This window comes from Macrobrachium nipponense, chromosome 32, assembly GCF_015104395.2.
Source record: "Macrobrachium nipponense isolate FS-2020 chromosome 32, ASM1510439v2, whole genome shotgun sequence".
NCBI classification, from domain to species: Eukaryota; Metazoa; Arthropoda; class Malacostraca; order Decapoda; family Palaemonidae; genus Macrobrachium; species Macrobrachium nipponense.
In genome coordinates, this window is record NC_061094.1 from 9,308,466 (window position 1) to 9,329,081 (window position 20,616).

Sequence of the window (20,616 nt, forward strand, 5' to 3'; positions counted from 1 at the left end):
ATCATTATAAATCGTATTTCTTTTTCTTCAATTGCTGATGTAGTAAGCATAATAAAAGGTATTTTCTCTTGAATAAATCTGTGTAGTATAGTGTTATCCTCTCAACTTAAATAATTCGTTGCATTAAAATGCTTTGTTCAAAAGCAATTGGTCAATAGTCGCCCATTTGCTTGGCACTCAGATGAGCAAATACAACTTGACAGAAATTGTATGAGCTGAGATGCATTAATGTATGGATATCTGTTGAAACAAAGGGAAATGAGTAAGTCTTCCTACAGCTTTTACTCAATGGCTAAAAAATAAAGATTGCTAATAGTTGAAGAGGTTGAGAAATTGTTGTTGATTTATATAATAAAAATCAGTTGTCCAGTGCCTTCTAATCTTTTGTAAAACACCCCTGGAGTGAGTACTGATACAAGTTGTGAAGTGTTCAAATCTGGTCATAGGAGATTTGAGAAATTTAATGAAAATGGTATACACAGTGTGATAAGGCATTGGGATGCTGCCAATTTGGAGAAAAATGCTGCCAAGTAAAATCATCCAGACAGCAGTAGCAGACTAAGTCATAAACTTGCTGAATGTTAGTGCTATGCCTCACTTCAGGAACATTTTTGAAATGCAGGCAAATGAAATTTCATTGGAAAGGTTCTAGTAAGGAGAGATTCTGTGAGCCCAGGAAGAGAGCACAAAGAAACTGAAAAAAGAAAGAACCCTGGGAGCTCAGTTGCCTGCTGATTTTATGGAAGAAGACTCCCATTCCAAACAATATCATTTTTCTCACTCTTCCCCTTCCACATCCTACTCTACCAACTCTCCAAAATGCAGGTCAAGCAAAATTAAATTTCACATAAATTTTATCTATGTATTGATTTGCTCAGGTTTTTTTTTATGAAAGTGTGTTGTGCTTTTAAACTTTGTGTTAAAATTGAGTTAAAATACTTTTTTTGGAGGGTATGGAATAGATTAATTGAATTAACATTATTATTCATGAGGAATGATTTTTTAGTACTTGAGCTGATTAGCTTTAAACAGCCTTTTGGAATAAATTAAGTTCAATTATGTACTTAAATACACTATATATTTTGACAAGTTTCTTGTGAGAATTTTACAAGTTACATGTAATCCATTTACTAATTTAGATAAGAGATAAAACAAAATATCTTTATAATACGACTTGGAATTTGTTTGATTTTCAGAGTTGCTTTCTTCCCACTTCACATTGGAGATCATGTTTACATTGGAGAGGAGCAATTGGTCAATGCTTGCCAGTTAATTGGCTCTTATGTTTACATAGGGAAAAACTGTGTTATTGTAAGTACAAAAGTGTTTGTTGCCCTTTGTAGCAACCTCCGAAAATAATTTCTTGTATGACTTTTCAATCTCAAGTTAATCCCTAGAATTAAAGGCTTAAGTTTTAAAAAGCTTTATAGTTAGAAACGTCATTTTGCAGAAATAGAATTTTTCTTACCACTCCTTTGCTCTAGTATTTGTTTTTAGTAATCAGGAAGTATAACCCATACAATTTGTATATCTCTAAAGTTGCTCCTAACATGGAAGACCTATTCCTAAATGTCTGATTACATTATGATGGCGATTAACAAGGTAATGAGATTGCCCACCTTATGATGTCCTTTCTAATCTTTGCAAATGTGGACTTCTGTTCTATGGCTTTTGAGTCTTCACCTTATCATTTCAAGGTGAAACCATTGAAACACCCTGTGCTTTGAAATGTGATCTTGTAACTGTGGAAAGTACAATTAGGACTCAAACAACTGATTAAATAACCAAAAGTCTATTAATTTAACCCTCTTACGCCGACTGGATGTATTTTACGTCAACATTTTTTGTCTCCCGTGTGCCGACTGGACGTATTTTATGTCGACTTACAAAAGTTTTTTTTTAAAATTCGCGGAAAAATACTTATAGGCCTACCAGCCTAAAACTTTTGAATCACACGCCTTGGGGGATGCTGGGAGTTCACGGATCAAGGTGTTGTTTTGTTTACAATCGTTATGCAGGCGCGCAAGCGCCAATTTCTTTCTTGCCGCACTAAAAAGTATCTGTGACACATCTCGGAAATTATTTCGTCACTTTGACATAATTTTTGTACCATTGTAAATTAGCCGTTACATGAAGTATTATATATGAAAATGTGCGCATTTTTATGTAGAATACAACAATAAAATACTCATGATTGTAGCTTTTATCAGTTTTGAGATATTTTCATATAAATAACGATAATTGCCAAAATTTCAACCTTTGGTCAACTTTGACTCTACCGAAATGGTCGAAAAACGCAATTGTAAGCTGAAACGCTTATATTCCAGTAATATTCAAGCTTTTACCTTCATTTTGCAACAAATTGGAAGTCTCTAGCACAATATTTCGATTTATGGTGAATTTGTGAAAAAAATAACATTTTCTTTACAACGTCCGCCGCAGTAACTCTTCCGAAAAACAAAAAAATACTGCGATTGTGGTAATGTTTGCACCATTTTAAATTAGCCGTTACATAAAGTTTTATGTATGAAAATGTGCGCAATTTCATGTAAAATACAACAAAAAATAATTGAAGGTTGTAGCTTTTCTCATTTTTGAAATATTTGCATATAAATCACGATGAATAGAAAAAAAACCACGTTCGGTCAACTTTGACTCTACCGAAATGGTCGAAAAACGCAATTGTAAGCTAAAACTCTTACAGTCTAGTAATATTCAGTCATTTATCTTCGTCTTGAAACAAATTCGAAGTCTCTAGCAAAATATTTAGATTTATGGTGAATTTAAAAGAAAATCTTTCCTTCACTCCGCGCGCGGATTCTCCGCCACAAATCTCCGAAATGCGTACGTCCCATTCTCGGAATATTTGCTCCATTTCATATTAGGCATTTCATAGAGTTTTATATATGAAAATGTGCGCAATTTCATGTAAAATAAAACGAAAAATATTTGAAGGTTGTAGCTTTTCTTATTTCCGAAATAATTGCATATAAAAAATATATATATAAAAAAATTCGACATTCGGTCAACTTTAACTCGTCAGATATGGGCGAAAACTGCAATTGTAAGCTAATACTCTTACAGTATAGTAATATTCAATCATTTGTCTTCATTTTGAAAGAAATTGGAAGTCTCTAGGACAATATTTAGATTTATGGTGAATTTTTGAAAAAAATATTTGTTTACGTCCGCGCGTTACGAATTCATCCATTATTTTGTGATAATATTTTCTCTGTGTTGCTTTTATCGTTTTACAATGTGTTATATACCAAAATGATTGCAATTTAGTGTACATTACATCGAAAAAAAAGTAACTTGTTACCTTTAACTGTTTTGCGCACAGTGCGATTTGAATACAATTATATATGAGATTTCGTTTTTGCGCTATCATATACGTATCGCATTATTTATATATGATAATGATAATTTCTTTCATTTCTGATGGTTGCATACTAAACTTCAGCCAATGACAAAAAAGGGAGCCAAAAGTTAACTCTTAATCTTGAAAACTAAGTGCGCTGTGATTTTTTGAAAAAAATATTTTTTCCGCTTCCGCGCTCACTCTGAAACACCTCCGGCACACGGGAGGCAATTTTTTTTTTTACCACTTCGGCGTAAGAGGGTTAAGAAGACATTTACATTTTTGTAAATAACCACTCTCTTTCCCAAATATGGATTCCAGAAAAATTAATCTTGTTCATATACAAAACAAACCTTTGGTCTCAACATTAAGATAAATCTTCTAGTGCCAGGTGGAAATTGGTAAAAATTAATAAAATTATATATGCACGGGACTGGTGGGATTTGTCCTTAGTCATGAGATAAGTGGGACCACCCACATTCCCAGCCGCAACTCGTGACCTCACTAGTACTCTCTTACCGCCTTTGAGTGAGGACATTTTGTTCTTTCTCTCTCACTAAAGATGGTTTGTTTACCTACCATTTTCTTTCTGTGTTTCAGTGTGTGGATTTCTCTGGTTTGTGGACGAATGCTAGGATATAATGGATCTTTACCTTCCTGCAAGTGTATCTTTTGGATATTGTAAGAAGGAAAGGAAGTGCCTGGATGTCATGTAATTGTGAACGTTTGCTTCTAGCCTCCAGCTCGCTTGGTGGACTGGAGCACTGGCCACTTAAGTCAATTAGCGGGGCGCGTATTTGGTTACTGAATTCAATTATACTTTGAATTCATGATAATTCTGCTAATGATTTCTATTTGATTAATCGGTTATTGTAATCTTTGTTTTATTCTTTTATATCAGAGTTGGATTTACTGAGAATTTAATATGAAAACTGCTTGTTGATATAAATCTTATTTTAGAAGGTAAACATATACATTTTCATTATTTGAAGATATGTACATATACATATCTGGATTTATGAAATGCTGTTTCGTATATTTTTAAATTATATTTGTTTTATTCTTTTATTGCTAATTAGAGAATAAAAGCACAGTGATTTACAGTATTAAAGTCAGATATGCTTTGATACTTTAATATGAAAAAATGTACACATACATTTGTGTTATTTTGAATACAGAAGTGTTTGAAAATACGAAATCATAATGTTATGCATACAATTTTAGCATGCTTTCATGCCTAGATGCCAGAATTTCTCATAGAGATAAAGATATATAAAGTCGATAAAAGTCTATTACTGATTGATTATTTTCATTAAGTAATCAATAACTGAGGTTACCAGAGGCGCCGGCATCTCTCCATTGTCTTTTTCGCGAGTGTACGGGCGGTGCCCAGTGTCTGAGCGTCTACCTTTGGGCACCCATTGTTTCAGACGCCTATGGCTGTCAAGTGCCCCAGTGTTTTGGGTGACTATGGTTGTCAAGCGCCCAGTGTTTCGGGTGCCTTTGGGTGCTGAACGCCCAGTGTCATGGGCCTCCCAAAGCTGTCGCCATTTCGCTCCGACTAGCCCTTCTCTCTTAGTTATTTGCTCCTGTGCCTGGCTCCATTGCTTCCATCCCATGTCTTTGCCAGCATTTTATATTGATTATCATGAATTTAGCAATGTAACAGTGAAGTGTTGTGCAGTGGAGGAGGTGGCTACTTGTCCCTTGATTTTCCTAGACTAAAACTAAAGTCACTGTCCTGTTCCATTGTACTGGGGAGAAGACATATTGGAGGTCCAGGGGATGTTGGGGCTTACATACAGGTAGTCACCCCCTCAGTCGAACTTGTTGCCGTTCCCAGGTATCAACAGACAGCCGTTGGAAAGGCGTCTTTCTGGATGTGAGATGGAGGAGGCGACTATCTGGCCCCTTGGATATCCTAGACTTAAAGTCACTGTCTTGCTCCTTCGCACCGGGCCGCACCGGGGAGAAAACATACATATACTGGTAGTTGAAGGGAGTCCAAGGGGGTTGCCCCTCAGTAGTTGCTCCCTCAATCGAACCTGTAGCTATTCCGTGGTATCGGCAGACAGCCAATGAAAAGGCATCTTGATGGATGTGTAGTAAGATAGTGGCTATCTGGTCCCTCGGATGATCCAGACCTGAAGTCAAGGTCCTACTCCTCTGCCCCAGTCCAAAGGGAAAACATTACTGGGCAGTCGAAGGGAGTCAGATGAGGTTCCCCCTTGGTCGAGACTTGTTGGAATTGCGTTTTATAGGTTTCGACTGAATGCTGCCAGAAAGGCATCTTAGTGAGTGGTGCTCAGTAGTCATCGAATTCAAACCAAAAGGGTGGGGGAGCTACATGGCCTCTCATATCTCATAAAAGCACTCGAGAGGTTGGAGATCAATGGTGTGTGAGTTTGTCCCAGAATCGTGGCAAAGACCCAAAATCCAACAATAGTAGACGGCAGATTCGACTCCTTTACCATACCTTCCTTGGCAGACTTTGTAGACAACGAACAAAGCTGAAAATGCCTCCTGTGCCCCATTCCAGGGCACTAAGGGAAGTACTTAAAGAGAACAAGGCACCTCAGGCCGGGGTGGGGGCCAGAGGTTGTTCGTAAGTACAGGACGGAACAAGAAGGAAGTGTCTAAGAATACAATATCATTTTGGCTAAGGGAGACGATCAGAGATGCTTATACTGCAGGAAGACAGAGGGTCAGATAGCCATGGTGGGAGCTAGAGCTCATGACATCAGGGGTGTGTGAGTGCTTCCCTGGCATTTAAGAAGAACATGTCTGTGGATAAAATTCTGAAAGCTGGCGTGTGGAAGCGCCAAACAACTTTCACCTCATTTTATTTGAAAGATGTTGACCCCCATAGATCCTTGGACACCTTTTCCTGGGTCCAGTGGGTGGCGGCAACAAGTGATATAGTTCATCCAGTGCCCCTGGCGGGTCAGTTTGCGTCTAGTCTAAGATGAAGGTATGAAAGTAGAATGAATGGGATGACTGTCTTTTTTCTTTACTACTTTCTTCCTACTCCTTAACTACGGGCAATATGAGGAGAGTTACCGTCATGTGCTGGAACGGACTAGATGCAGGTGAGATGGTCAGCCATACTGTGAAGCTATCTTAGCTGATGATATACTTTTCAGTAGCAACACACCCCTCTGGATAATAAGGAAAAGAGGGGTGAATGGTGGATCCAGTCGCAAGGGACAAGAGTAAACAGTAGAATGGTATCTACACCCAGTGGGAGGAAACCAATAGATCCGCTTATATCTTTGGTCCTAGGTTCATTGTCCATCTCTTAGAATTTCCCTATATATTCGGAAATGGATAAGGTGGCAAACTCCCAGTCAGTTGTAGAGACTTACCTCCCTCCAATAGTAAGTCTATCCTAATGTTAAGACCGAAGGTTTGTTTCGTGTATGAACAAATACCAAATTTGTAACTAATTTGTATTTTTCATAAACTAACAAACCTGAGGTCTTAACAGTTAAAGGCCCACCTCGAACCACCCCTCTAGCAGTCTAAAACTGGGTTAGAAATATAACTGATGGGTCACAGGTAGCCGTGGGCATTCTGGGTATACATGCCCCGTGACCTGGTATAGATGCCATTAGTCCCTGGATCTCACAAGTGTAATTTTAATTCTACCGGTTTCCAGCTTGGCGCTAGTAAATCCTAATGTTAAGACCTCAGGTTTGTTAGTTATGAAAAATACAAATTAGTTACAAATTTGGTATTTATTATACTTAATTAGTATTAATATTGAACACCTGTACTAGCGCCTAGATGTTCGTAGCAGTGTAACATATATGCTCTTTAAGGTGGAGATGCCGACTTGTCGTCTATTGAAGAGGAAGTGGATCAGAACTCTGTTCCTGCATTGGTACACGATAAGCACCAGGTATTGGCGCCTAGGTGCTTGGATCTCTCTCATATTGGGCGTTTTTTGTCGAGCGCCAGTCCCCGTCCAGGTGCTCTGCGCCATCTGAGGGCATCACACCCACTTGGCGCTTTCCAGCTGTTGGTAGTTTGGCGTTAGCTGTTAGACGCCCGACAACGCAGTCTCTTTATTCATGTTTGTTGACATTAGTGGACTCTTTGCTAGCCCCTATGTGTCACCACTTCAACACCATCATGTGAATTCAGGGAGGAGGTTCTCTGTGTAGTCCTCTTCGTGAAGTTTCGATCACGGAGAAGACGTGTGGTGAGACGTGGCAAGTTCTGGTGCATTCAACTCCACTGAACTCTATCGCATTTATGTGAATGAACCAGTTATAGGAAGAGAATGCTATGTTTGGTAGGTGAGAACATCTGCTCTCCCTTCAGGAAGCATTTTCACTTAGGCAAATGTATTTTCCCAAGTCTGTGCATTGCTATCATCACTACAAGTTGATGATCACGCACGTTATCGCCCTCTCCCGCTAGTTCCGAGAAGAGCGGGCAAGAAGAGTCAATCCTCCTCTCTTTTTCCCCCGCTTACTTTCTGGGCTACAACGGTTATGGACGAGGGAATAAGAGGAACTCTACAGAGTCTATTCCCCAGAGTTCGGATGCAAGAGCCTATGTTTCTGGTTTGATCTTGAGATTTCACCCGACGCATGTTCATCTGTTCAGGATGGATATCACTAAGAAGTTTGAAGAATACAAGTTAATTTAATAAATTTGTCATTTGTTCATATACAAAACAAACCTTCAGTCTTAACATTAGGATAGACTTAATCTTTGTAGGAAGTAAGTAATTAAACCGACTGGAGATTTGCCACACCTGGTCATTTACCTGAATAAATGAATTATAAGCATTATGATATTATTATAATAAAATAAGGTTTTATATATATTCTTGCCCAGTATTGTTGTATAGCTATTAGTTTTCCATGTACAGCAGCATAAATTGAAATTTAGCGGGTAGCGCTTCGATTGCTCAGTGTAGGTATACAGTGCCGTCCCCCAACGTCAATACTATACTAGGAATGACTTAGCTAATCACTTCATTCTGTTTTATGCATAATGTCCATCAGAGGGGAGGCAGGTGGGCTTCAGTTATATAATTACTGGGTAAATATAAACAAAACCTTATTTAATAAAAAATGTATTCTCTTAGAATTCTCTTATTAATTATGTGAACATTGTTTGGAAAACAATTATTTGAAAACAGATATTCAAAAAACATTTATTTCTAATGGAAAATTGTTAGAATGAAAGTTATTCGAAAGGGCAATTATAAGAAATTATAATTATTCAAAATGCAAAATTCTTTATTCAAACGATGTGTTAAAATAACATTCATTCGAAATGCAAAATTCTTTATTCAAACAAAAGTGTAAAAAGAATAAAAAAGCAAATATACAAAAGAAAATTTTTTAAAATAAAAAATATATATTAAAATATATTCAGGATAAAATAAAATTTACTTACAAATGCAAGTTTATGTGCTACAGCGTGCAAATACTCTACTACTGAATACTCATTAAAGTTGCCACTCATTTTCTAGCCTTTTATATAGTCACGGTATTTCTTAGAACTCTTCACCGTTAGCTCCCTGCTCTTAGTTTTGCAATATGAATGTCTTGCAAATGCTGCTCTCTTTTTAGTGTCTAGGAACTTCCATATTGTTGGATGATGCGATGACACTTGCTGTAAAAAACCTCAGTGCCATCCTTCAAGTGCATTGTTCGTCCTAGGCAAATCAGTATCGACTCTTGTCAAAACAAGACACATATTATTTCAAACATAGGACTACATCGATGACGTCTTTAGGACGACCAATCCATGCATCTTCAAAATAATCTAAAACAGGATTTACTATTGAAGGAGTATATCTTTGAATCATTAATGCTTAAATGATTCAGTAGCTTTGTCTACGGGAAAAGGCCTTAACGCTACAAACATAATTCAAATTCAAATTCTTAAAGCAAATTTGGAATCTGTATCATAATATCAATACAGTGGGGCATCGCTTATTCACGGATCAGTATTCACGGATCCAGTTAATCAGGGTTTTTTCGTGGACCGTTGTCATGTAACATCACTGGTATGAATCGCTGCATTCACTGGTTTGGGTTGTGTTGCGTATGCGATGTTTTTTCGGTTAGGCTAACCCTCGGCCGTGGTCCGATAACTACCAACATTCATTTAAAGACTCATATAATGATATTAACTGACAATAAGGTAATAAAACCATTCTCACCTAATATATTATTGTCCTATCTTCGAAATAAATAGCCTATTCAAGGTTTATGTAGACGTTCATGGTAGGCTAAGCGTAGTTGCAGTGCGATAACCACCAACGTACACAAAACATTCACATTATGATATTAACTGACAATAAAGGTAATAAAACCATTCTTACCATATATATTATAGTCATATCTTCATAATAAATAGCCTATTCGAAGAATAATTCCACATCATTGCACTCAACTTATCGTCGAGTGGCCAGCCACAAAATGTAAGCATATACCTTACGTACGAAAATGGTTTATGTATACGGTTGCGTTCAAAAGCGACATTTTTTGTTTTGATAAACTTTTAGAAATTTTAATAGTAGTGGTAGTGTAATTACAGTAGTAATAACATTAAGGCTAAAATTAATTCGAACTTCATTATTATTTTGGCAGTATTCGTATATAACTTCTCTGAACAATGAAGTCATACAAACGCTATTTGTCATAGATTATCGTAAGTATTTGCTGTTTGTTATTGGCGACGAAGCGTAAAACGAAATACATAAAAGCATTTTTTACCTTATATATTATCGTCATATCTTCATAATAAAAAGGCTATTCGTGGAGTAATTCCATATCAGTGAAATCAATTTTATCTATGCGAGGCCAGCCAGCTGACAAAATGTACGTACGTATATGAAAATCAAATTATGGTAGCGTTCACAGCAAGATTATCTTTCGAAATTTTTATAGTACTATTTCATGCTACGTAGTAATAATGTTTTGGAATATACGTAACATTATTTTCAATACAAAATATCATCGTTATTTTGGTAGTGAATAATAGTTTAGAATTATCATACATACACTGCATTGTTATGGGGTTGTGCCAGTGATAAAACAACCAAAATAACGTTCTCCTTTAAGTCAACGCGTTAGGAAAAACATGACATAGAATCGACTTTGCGACTTCGTTCACTTTGATATTTTTAACGATACAATAACTATCATTTGTACTACTAAAACCATCTTCACATAAGTAATTTTTCGTAAGATATGTGTTGTTACAAAAGCTAGCTTATACATACATAAAAGGCTTTTATAATTTAAGTCATCTTAGATATACATATGTACCCAAACTCATTGTGGGGGGGGGAAATTTTTTACTACTGTTTCCTCCCGGATATTGAAATACTTTAGCATCATTCAAACACTTTAATAATATAATGCATAAATACTAGGCTATACATATTTACAATCGTATACAAATACTACATACAGTTTATATACACATACTTTTATATACAAAGTTAACAGTTATATACACATACTTTTATATACAAATTAATCATATGAGTAGTGATCAGACGACAGCTGTGCACTGGACTACGTACGTACTACTTGGAAGATAAAACAAACAAAAAAAAAAAAAAAATTTTGTTGTTGTTAGTCGCTGGGATAGATTAACATTTTTTTCCAGAGATAAAAGAGCTGAATTTTGTTTTGAAGGTATGTCAACCGCGTTAGTAAATAGGTATCATCTTCTAAGGATTTTTTTTTTTCTCTTCTTTTTGCTTTTTGGGAAGAATCTTCAAGCCGATTTTGCATTCAAAGTAATGAGAAGGAATCATTCTATTCTTCATGAAATCGTAAAAATAAAATTACACTAATACGTGTAATAAAAAACTAAAACTACGTACTGTATGCAAAACACATACATCATCGTTAGCTTCGTGTGTGTAAACGTTCATTCTAAGAAATAATTACAGAGTAGTATAACTAACACCTGATTGGTTGGTTGGTTTGGTAGCCATGGAGATCTGTTATTTCCAATGACTGCCCTCTGCTTCTGTTCTATTTATAGACATACGCCATGGATGGCACGACAGGTTTGAACGTTACCATGTTCGTGATTTTCTGACTGCTGACGGCAAAAATTACTCAATAATTTTCTTTATATATTCCTTCGTGGAAAACAATAATATAATAATCGCGGTTGCATACCTTCAAAACAAAATTCAGCTTTTTAATCTCTGGAAAAATGTTAATCTATCCAGCGACTAACAACAACAAAAATTTTTGTTCGTTTTATCTTCCAAGTAGTGCGTACGTAGTCCAGTGCACAGCTGTCGTCTGATCACTACTCATATGATTAACTTTGTATATAAAAGTATGTGTATATAACTGTTAACTTTGTATATAAAAGTATGTGTATATAACTGTATGTAGTATTTGTATACGATGTAAATATGTATAGCCTAGTATTTATGCATTATATTATTAAAGTGTTTGAATGATGCTAAAGTATTTCAATATCCGAGGAAACAGCAGTAAATTTCCCCACAATGAGTTTGGGTGCATGTGTATATCTAAGATGACTTAAATTATAAAAGCCTTTTATGTATAAGCTAGCTTTTGCAACAACACATATCTTACGAAAAATTACTTATGTGAAGATGGTTTTAGTAGTACAAATGATAGTTATTGTATCGTTAAAAATATCAAAGTGAACGAAGTCGCAAAGTCGATTCTATGTCATGTTTATAAACTTTAACGTATAGTGGTATGAAAAACACCAGTGTGTCGTTAGCGATGCGTCATCAATATAGTGGTATGAAAATACCACATGGTGTTGTAGCGATACGTAATCACAAAGTACAAATCCTTTTCCCGGACCATCCTCAGAATTTTACGACTCTTCAACTTCAAGATCGATATGGTAAAATATATTATATAGTCATACTTATTGTTAAAATTCACAAGTTGAACTGCAAAACATTATTATATTTTGATTGTTATGTACATATATTTTTTGTGTTTTACGGAATTGTTGTTTTTTTTTGAACAAAATAATACCTATTAGTGAACATATGGTATTAATTGTCCCACTATTTTATTATAGGTTATCTTAATTATCTCACATTCATTTAACAGTATTATATTAATATTTATTTAAATAAACTGTAATTAATAAATAACAATAATGAAAAACATAAAGGGAAAAAATAAAAAATGTTTTTGCTGCAGTAGTGGTGTTTGTTTGATTATGCATCTGACCTCACATTTCCGAAATCTGAAAAATTAAAAATCCAAAAACCGAAACATCGGAATGTGTGTGTACTGCACATTTTTTTAAACACGCACACAATGTCTACACATTTACTGCAAATTACAGTACGTACGTATTTATTCCTGAGAGAGAGAGAGAGAGAGAGAGAGAGAGAGAGAGAGAGAATGATTAAGGACTCCAAGGCGTGTTATTTTTACAATTATTTTATTATCTTGGGATTTTTTTTTAATCTTGAGATTTTCTATTCAATTCTCGAGATTAATAAGAAAATTACCGTAAATTGACTAGCATCAGCACACATCTGAATGACTCAGCCATTAGCAGGCTAAACCACCAACCTTATGAACTTGCATGATACATGAGATACATGACAAAACACAAAACCACTGTTTATTGGTGAAAATTAGGGGGTTGCACGATATGGGAGATTGCACGTTATTCGAGTATATACGGTATGTGATTTTTTTTAGCCTTTTATGGAACAAAATCTAGCAAGAAATTGCCATTCCCAGTTGGCAACACTGGCCTACAAACGTTTGTTTGTTGTTGTTATGAAATGTGGTGTGCGGCGCGTTCTTTAAATTGTACCCATATAAACGAGTTAATTAGTTGGCATCAAAAGCCCTGATTCTTTTACTCTTATGGAAAGACGCCTAAAGGTCAGATGAAGGTTTTACGTGGAATATACTAGTATTAACGTGTTGTGACGAAGGGAAGAGATGTTTCGCTGCATACTGTTGGTAGCATTATCGTTATTATATTACTGGATTGCACTGCAAAATCGTCGCCATCTTTTATCAACATAGATTGTTGGTGAGTACCCATATGATTTACATATTTTGATAGTTTTCTTACCACTCATCCTCTCTTTCCTTGTAAAAAAAAAGAGGCCCACCATGTGTATGTAGGCTTCTAGCTGTAATCCCTAGGCTAGTAGGCTACATATGTACAGTAGTACATATACTACATTTATTTTTAAGGCTAATTTTGTACAATAACTTTAAAACTGTCTTGAATTTAGTTTTAGGTGATAGTTGAAAACATATTTGGTGTTTGAACTAAAGTAGGCAGTTATAAACATTGGAATAGTGGTCTTGGGTGGGTTAACTATTAAAGTAGGCAGTTTTAAGCAATTTTTGAGGGGGGTATCAGGATAACACGGGTAGTTTACTTATCACGGGGGGGTTTCTGGGCCCTATCCCCCGTGAATAACGAGGCCCCACTGTATATCAATTTGAGCAAGTGTCTATTAGAGTAATTTTTCTGGGAATTTCTCAATAATGTTTCAAACAACAATTCAAATAACTTTCACTTCGAACAATTGCCTATTAGAGTAATTTTGGGTTTCTTTCTACAAATTTTCTGCTTCGAAATTAACCTGTTTTTCGAGTAATTAACTTAATTAGCTGTTTTGATTAAGTTGTTTTAGAATAATTTTCATAAGATGCTCTTATTCAGGTAAGGACCAGGTGTGGCAAACTGCTAGTCGGTTCAATTACTTGCCTCCCACCAAGAGTAAGTCTATCCTAATGTTAAGACAATGGAGGTGAGCAAATGTTAAGAAAAATGGTTTAAAATTAGCAATAGTGATTCTCATCCATAGTAACACACTTTCTCATGACAACTACAGGAGAAATTCCTTGTAAATAATAGTTTTGTACATGGAACTTACCCAGCAGATATATACTTAGCTATAGACTCCGTCGTCCCCGACAGAAATTCGAATTTCGCGGCACACGCTGCAGGTAGGTCAGGTGATCTAACCGCCCCTGCCGCTGGGTGGCAGGAATAGGAACGATTACCGTTCTAGAACCAGATTTTCTCTGTCGCGGTAGTGTCAACATTACGTTGTTGCTACCTCCTGACTTGATTTTCGTTTTTTCATCGCCATCGACCTTCTGGGCTGTCTTTTGCAGGGAAGTACTGGGTCTTTGGTTTGGCATACGCTTTTATTAATTTTTTAATGAATTTTGGCTTCGAAATTTCGAAAAATATATTACGTGAAACTACCGAATTTTTTCGGTAGACACTTATATTTTTGCAATAAGGGAAATATTGATATTTTTTTTCACTAATACGTGTATAAGTGTTAGAACTTGAAGGAAATATAAGATCTAACTTCCTACTTTAGGAAGTCAGAAAGCATATAACTAGATACGCTTCCTTTAGAAGCTTTAAGAGCTCTCGTACTAACGAGCAGTTAGAGTATTGACAATTCTAGTAGTTGTTGCATCCTCATCACCTTCTTACTCCACAGAATCTACAAATTCATATGTGCAAATTTGAAGATAAATGGATGGAGCTCAAAAGGCGAGCTCTAAAAAGGTAAGAAGTGAATATAGTGTTCCCAGTGCAGTGGAGGGTGCGTCTGATCGGCTTCGTAGCGCTTCCAGGCCTAGACCTCTTCCAAACTCCCAGACCCCAGTGGAGGAGGAAAGTCGACAGCCGCAGGAAGGTTAGGGAGAACCCCCACCGGTCAGGCGTCCCCTCGGCAGGTTCTGTAGAACGTCCCAGACTGCCAAGGATAGCCATTGATAAGGCATCCTTTAAAAAGTGCGTCTCTTCATTCTCTTACATCCGAAAAGACGAAGAATGTATTTTGGGAGCGATGATCTAGCGCGTTCTCTGAAAACTAAGAGAACACTGAGGAGCCGCTGCCAGGAAAGCCGCGTTCCAGCAAGCTAGCGTGAGGCTACGTTTCCTATAGCCAGCAGCGAGGGCGCGTTCCAGCTAACAGACTAGCGCGAGCCGCGTTCTAGAAAATTTTTCTTGGCGCAAGGCGCCTTCAAAGAGACGAAGCACCAGCCTGGCGCAAATTGCGCCAGAAAAACAGACGGCTAAAGCAAGGAGCCTTACAGTAGAGTGGCAATCAGAACGATCCTTCCATTGAACGTTTTCCGGGCAAGAGGCTCTTTCTAAAAGGGGTCTAGTATGCGCTCGGAAACTGTCAGGGCGCACGGGAGCCTTCCACGCAAGCGGAACGTCCGAGTTTCCAGGAGCGGTCCTTTCTCTTTCATAGCGTGCGGAAACATTCCAGGCGCGCGGAACATTCCAGGCGCTAGGTGCAAGGATCCAGGCACCAGAATATCCTTTCTCTATCTGCCTCGGCAGGGGAAAGAAGGTAGTAGAGTATCTGCTGTGTGAGAATACGATACGGCAAATCATAAGCACATACCGTAGTTACTTCTTTGCTGAGCAACTCAGTTACCAGTATCCTTCCAGGAATTTCCTAGGAAGGACTACGCTTAAAGGATTGTTAAACAGAACACCTACTTAGGCTTCTAGATTTATCGAAGTCTTGTTCGCATTATAAGAACTTCCTGAAGTTCGATAATAATTTTATAAGATTCCTTTATTAAATGGAGTAGCTGGCAACTCTGGAAGAGTAAGGCCAGTCGGCTAACGAGACTGCTATCGCTAGACACCAACGCAGTATCATGTAGGTGCGGTCATGAGGTGGGTCGGTAACATGTCTCTCTCCTGCGGGATGAATGAATAACCGTGTCTCTCCCCGACATCGTTGGTTTTAGTCTCTGTTGATTGATGGGGAGTTAAGCAAGCAAATCATAAAAAAATTAAAATATTGTCCTGCCTTTTGCTAAGAAGCTTTCAATAAGAAAGATATTACAACATTTCAATGCTGTTTACCGTAGGTAACATTTTTAAAAGATTCTAACGCAGCGGAACTCTATATTGTATAATGCTCTCATGCTTACGAAAGCATGGCTTATTAGAGTACAGCTTAGTGAGAAGATGAATGTAGTAGAGAATTCACTTTAAAACTACGGTATGGTCAAGTCTTATGCACATACCGAGGTTACTACAGAATGCCTAGTATCCTTTACAAAGGTTTCCTAGATTAATGCTGTTTACCACAATGTGACAGTATTATAAAGGATTCTAATACGGCAGCGCGCGATATATATAATTCTCTCATCCTTTCGAGAAACCGCACACAACCTTTTTAAATTCGGATATTGCTCAAGAGAAGTTGGGCGAGTCGGATGGGAAACATTCTCTTAGTGGCAGAAGTTGTTTCCCTGAATGGACTATACTACGTATATAAAAAAGTTTTTTTCCCACTAAGAACGGAATTAACATGTGAAGGATGTCGGGTACCATAAAGGCATAGATGTTTATGGCACATAACCTAAAAAGAACTAGAGGGAAGCGCCAGCCTGGCGCAAATTGCGCCAGAAGCGCCTGCCGCGCCAGAAGCACCTTCCAAGATATTTTCTCTCGTTTTAGCGAGTTATTAACCTAAGAGTCCAGTAGCCTCTCGACAGCAGGCTCGGTAACGGCAAGATTCGTTCCTGATTTCGTTACCCATTTAATCGAAAAGGGGTCGCTTACAAGGAATGATGAAATGATTTATTTTAATCACTTAGGCCAATTCTACGACTCTCATATCGCAAAAGAGCATCGAGAATCTCTTTTTTTTCGCCACCCTGTTCGCGTTAACAAAAGAGAACCTATTTGGGAACAGACACGGAACGTAACGATCCTTAAGAGGTTCGATGCAAGATTTTGCATGTCCCGTGAGAACCTTCTCGATCGAAGATAATAAACTGTTAACGTATGTCTAACACTTATTGAAAAGAGTTGTGAGAACCTGCGGAAAGTCTTCTTCATAGATCTCTTTGTAAGGTAGAAGACGAACAGGCTTCCTTTAGACTACTGCTTTTTTTTCCTCGAACCAAGAGAGGTAGCAATATATGACATCTTTAAATTTAAAGAAGGGGGAATAAACTTAGCCTTTTTTTTTTTTTTTTTTTTTTTTTTTTTTCCTAGTTATAAATTCTTAACAGATATTAAGATAACTGGGCGTCAAAGGAAGAGAGGATGTATGCCTCATTTTGGCCTTAGAGAGGTTGGATTCACAGAAGTCACGTTCTTCTCACAGCATGTTTCGTAAGGCTTTTCCAAGAGTATCTGGATATTCTATCAGAATCTATTATAAATAGACCTATAAAACCTCTCCACTCTGAGTCTGTCCGCGTGCAGACTGACCAGAAGTGGACATGAATGAGAGGTTTTTTTCAAGGTAAATGACAATAGTCATGGCTAAGACATAGAATTGCTGCAGATCGTGCTGAGATGGAATGAGGAAAACTGTCCTCTTCCGATACCTCTGTGAAACACACAGCGAGGTTTTTTCTTCACTTTCAGAGGGAAGAATCACCTATGTATATATCTGCTATCAAAGAACGCAGTAAAAGGCCATACTCTGTCTCTACAAAGGGAATTAGAGATAACAGAGGATTAAGATCTTCGGGATCTTATACGATACCGCAGTCCCACGTTGGCCGAGTGGACTTCGCTCTCGGCTGCTAATTCGGTGGTCCGAGTTCGATTCTCGGACCCGGTCAACGCGGAACCAGAGAAATTTATTTCTGGTGATAGAAATCCTTTCTCGATATAATGTGGTTCGGATTCCACAATAAGCTGTAGGTCCCGTTGCTAGGTAATCAGTTGATTCCTAGTCACGTAAAATATATCTAATCCTTCGGGCCAGCCCTAGGAGAGCTGTTAATCAGCTCAGTGGTCTGGTAAAACTAAGATATACTTACTTTTATACGATACCGCAATACGACAAGAGTAGGATATCATGTTACTTCGAATGGGATTTTTTTTTTGTGGCCACAGATTCCGTGTTCCGACAAAATGGAACTGCTCCTCATCAAACTTCTTTGAGGAAGTTTATGAAGGAATTCTTTTGTTTCTCTTAGCCCTAAACGACCAAGAAGACAAGTGAATTTTTTGTGCATTGAATCTCGCATCAGATTCAATGGAGACTCGGCAATGGGTTCTTGCCAGCATAGTATGTCTGGCAAAAGAAATAAATCCCTCTATTTCTGACGCAACGCTTTCAGATAGAAGTTTAGTTGCCCAGGCAGGGTACTTACATTTTCATCTACAGAAGAAGAGATGGTTTAAAAAAAAAAAAAAACGTTTGCCTACAGAGTCTTCGGGGTGCGATGAGGGCTCAAAATGCTTCCCAGAAAGGTATTCAGAAGGATACAATAAGAGCTAGAAATCAGGGTTCCTTGCCCAATTTCATTCCGCCATTTCAGCTCAAGAAGTCTCTCCTTCGACTTCCAGACTCCTTCCCTTCCTTCGGGCAAGGATAGGGAAGATTCTGCAACGAGGAACCTCATCAACATGTAAGAAGAGATCTCGTTAGCAAAAGAAGTGTTCACGAAGGATCCTCCTCGGAGGAAGACTCTCTCTCTCGTATTGTTAGATATCCTGTCGTCTACTGGGTGTAGCTGACTAAAATCACCTCCCCTTGCCAGGGGCCAAAAGCTCAAAGGGGAAGAATTTCTTCCACCCTTCTCCATTCTCCTGATAAACTATGTGGCTGTTCAGGACTCTCAGGACAATGTAGCGCCAGCCAAGCGCCAAATGCCAATACAGGCGAAAAAAACGCCAGAGGCGGACAGTTCCAAGGAACTCTGTCATGGTCGGATACTGAGAAGGAGCGGGCCTCCAACCTGGCGCAAATGCACCAGAGGCGAACAAATCGGACAGATATAAGAGTGTCCCGATGTGGACATTGCCAAGACAGCCTAGAGACTCTTCCAAGCTCGAAGCTCCAGCAAAGTGTGGAGGAGCCAAGTCAGGCGCGAGGCGCCAGCCAGGCTCTAGGAGCCAGCCAGGCTCTAGGAGCCAGCCAGGCTCTAGGAGCCAAGCCAGGCTCTAATAGGAGCCGACCAACCAGGCTCTAGGAGCCTCCAGCCAGGCTTAGGAGCCAGCCAGGCTCTAGGAGCCAGCCAGGGCTCTAGGAGCCAGCCAGGCTCTAGGAGCCAGCCAGGCTCTAGGAGCCAGCCAGGCTCTAGGAGCCAGCCAGGCTCTAGGAGCAGCCATGGCTCTAGGAGCCAGCCAGGCTCTAGGAGCCAGCCAGGCTCTAGAAGCCAGCCGAGGTGCAGGCTCCTTCAAGGCTAGGCTCCAGTCAGGATTGAGGATCCATCCAGACGCAATGCTCCTTCCAGTAAAGAGAAACCTAAAGCTCTGTCATGTAAGAGGCTAGTCCCCCATTGATATGATACAGGTAAGGCTCTGCCATGTAAGTGGGTCAGCCCCCATTGGCACGATCCGAGAAGGCTCTGTCGTGTAAGCGGGCCTAGCCCCCATTGACATGATCCAGAAGGGTTTGTCATCATAGGTCCCTACCTCGCTGAAACTCTTGAGGCATGCAGACTCATAGACAGTAATCATGAAGTCTTCTGCCTGCCAGGCTCCAGGTGCCTTCCAGGCGCAAGGCACCAGCCAGACGCAATGCTCCAGCCAGGCGCGAGGCGCTAGCCAGGAAGGAGGAGCCAATCAGGCACCAGCCGGCGCAAGGCGCCATCTAGGCGCGAGGCTCCAGCCAGGCTCTAGGCGCCATTCAGGCGCAAGGGCTCCAGCCAGGCGCGAGGCGCTAGACAGGCTCTAGGCGCCTGCCAGGCACGAAGCGCTAGCCAGGCTTCAGAAGAGATCTATATCAAAGAACGCCCTGCCTTCTTTGAGACATTGTGATCTCCTAAGCACTTTTTTGATAAGTGCATTGATGATTCCTTCAAACAGCTGAGAATTAAAAGTGCATGAAGTGCGAGCTTTTTCCGAATTCTTGTTCTTCTTTCCCTAACAATATGTCATAAGGACATATTAGCTGTCTCATACGGGAGATGCAACTCTGTGTTTTGACTTTCCCATTATCCGAAGGTGTCAAGATAACCTTCGAGGGATCCTTCTCTCTTGGTTGATACTTGTCTGCGGATACATTGCTGGTATAGGGAGCAGATACTGATCCTTAACTGTGAGTTAAATTTTATTTAACGTCGTGTTTTTTCTTTGGGTTGTTTGAAAGGAGTTTGTAGATAACTCTTTTCAACTTAAGCACTAACCCTCGTGTTAGGATCAGGTGATCAGGGATCGGTGTTGTGCTCCTTAATTATGCCACTAGGCATAGGCATATTGTCATGTAAGAGGCTCTGTCGAGTAAATGGATAAGACCCCATCAACAGACCCACAAGAACTCT

The 20,616-nt window shown here is 38.8% G+C and overlaps 1 protein-coding gene across 1 annotated transcript in view; it reads left to right on the forward strand.

Annotated features, from left to right (window-relative positions):
* LOC135207192 (dynactin subunit 5-like) overlaps positions 1 to 20,616 on the forward strand; it is a 45,830-nt gene that overhangs the window by 23,194 nt on the left and 2,020 nt on the right. The window contains exon 3 of the mRNA XM_064238762.1: positions 1,197 to 1,311. Coding sequence (XP_064094832.1) covers positions 1,197 to 1,311 — 115 coding nt within the window. The remainder of the gene's footprint in view (positions 1 to 1,196; positions 1,312 to 20,616) is intronic.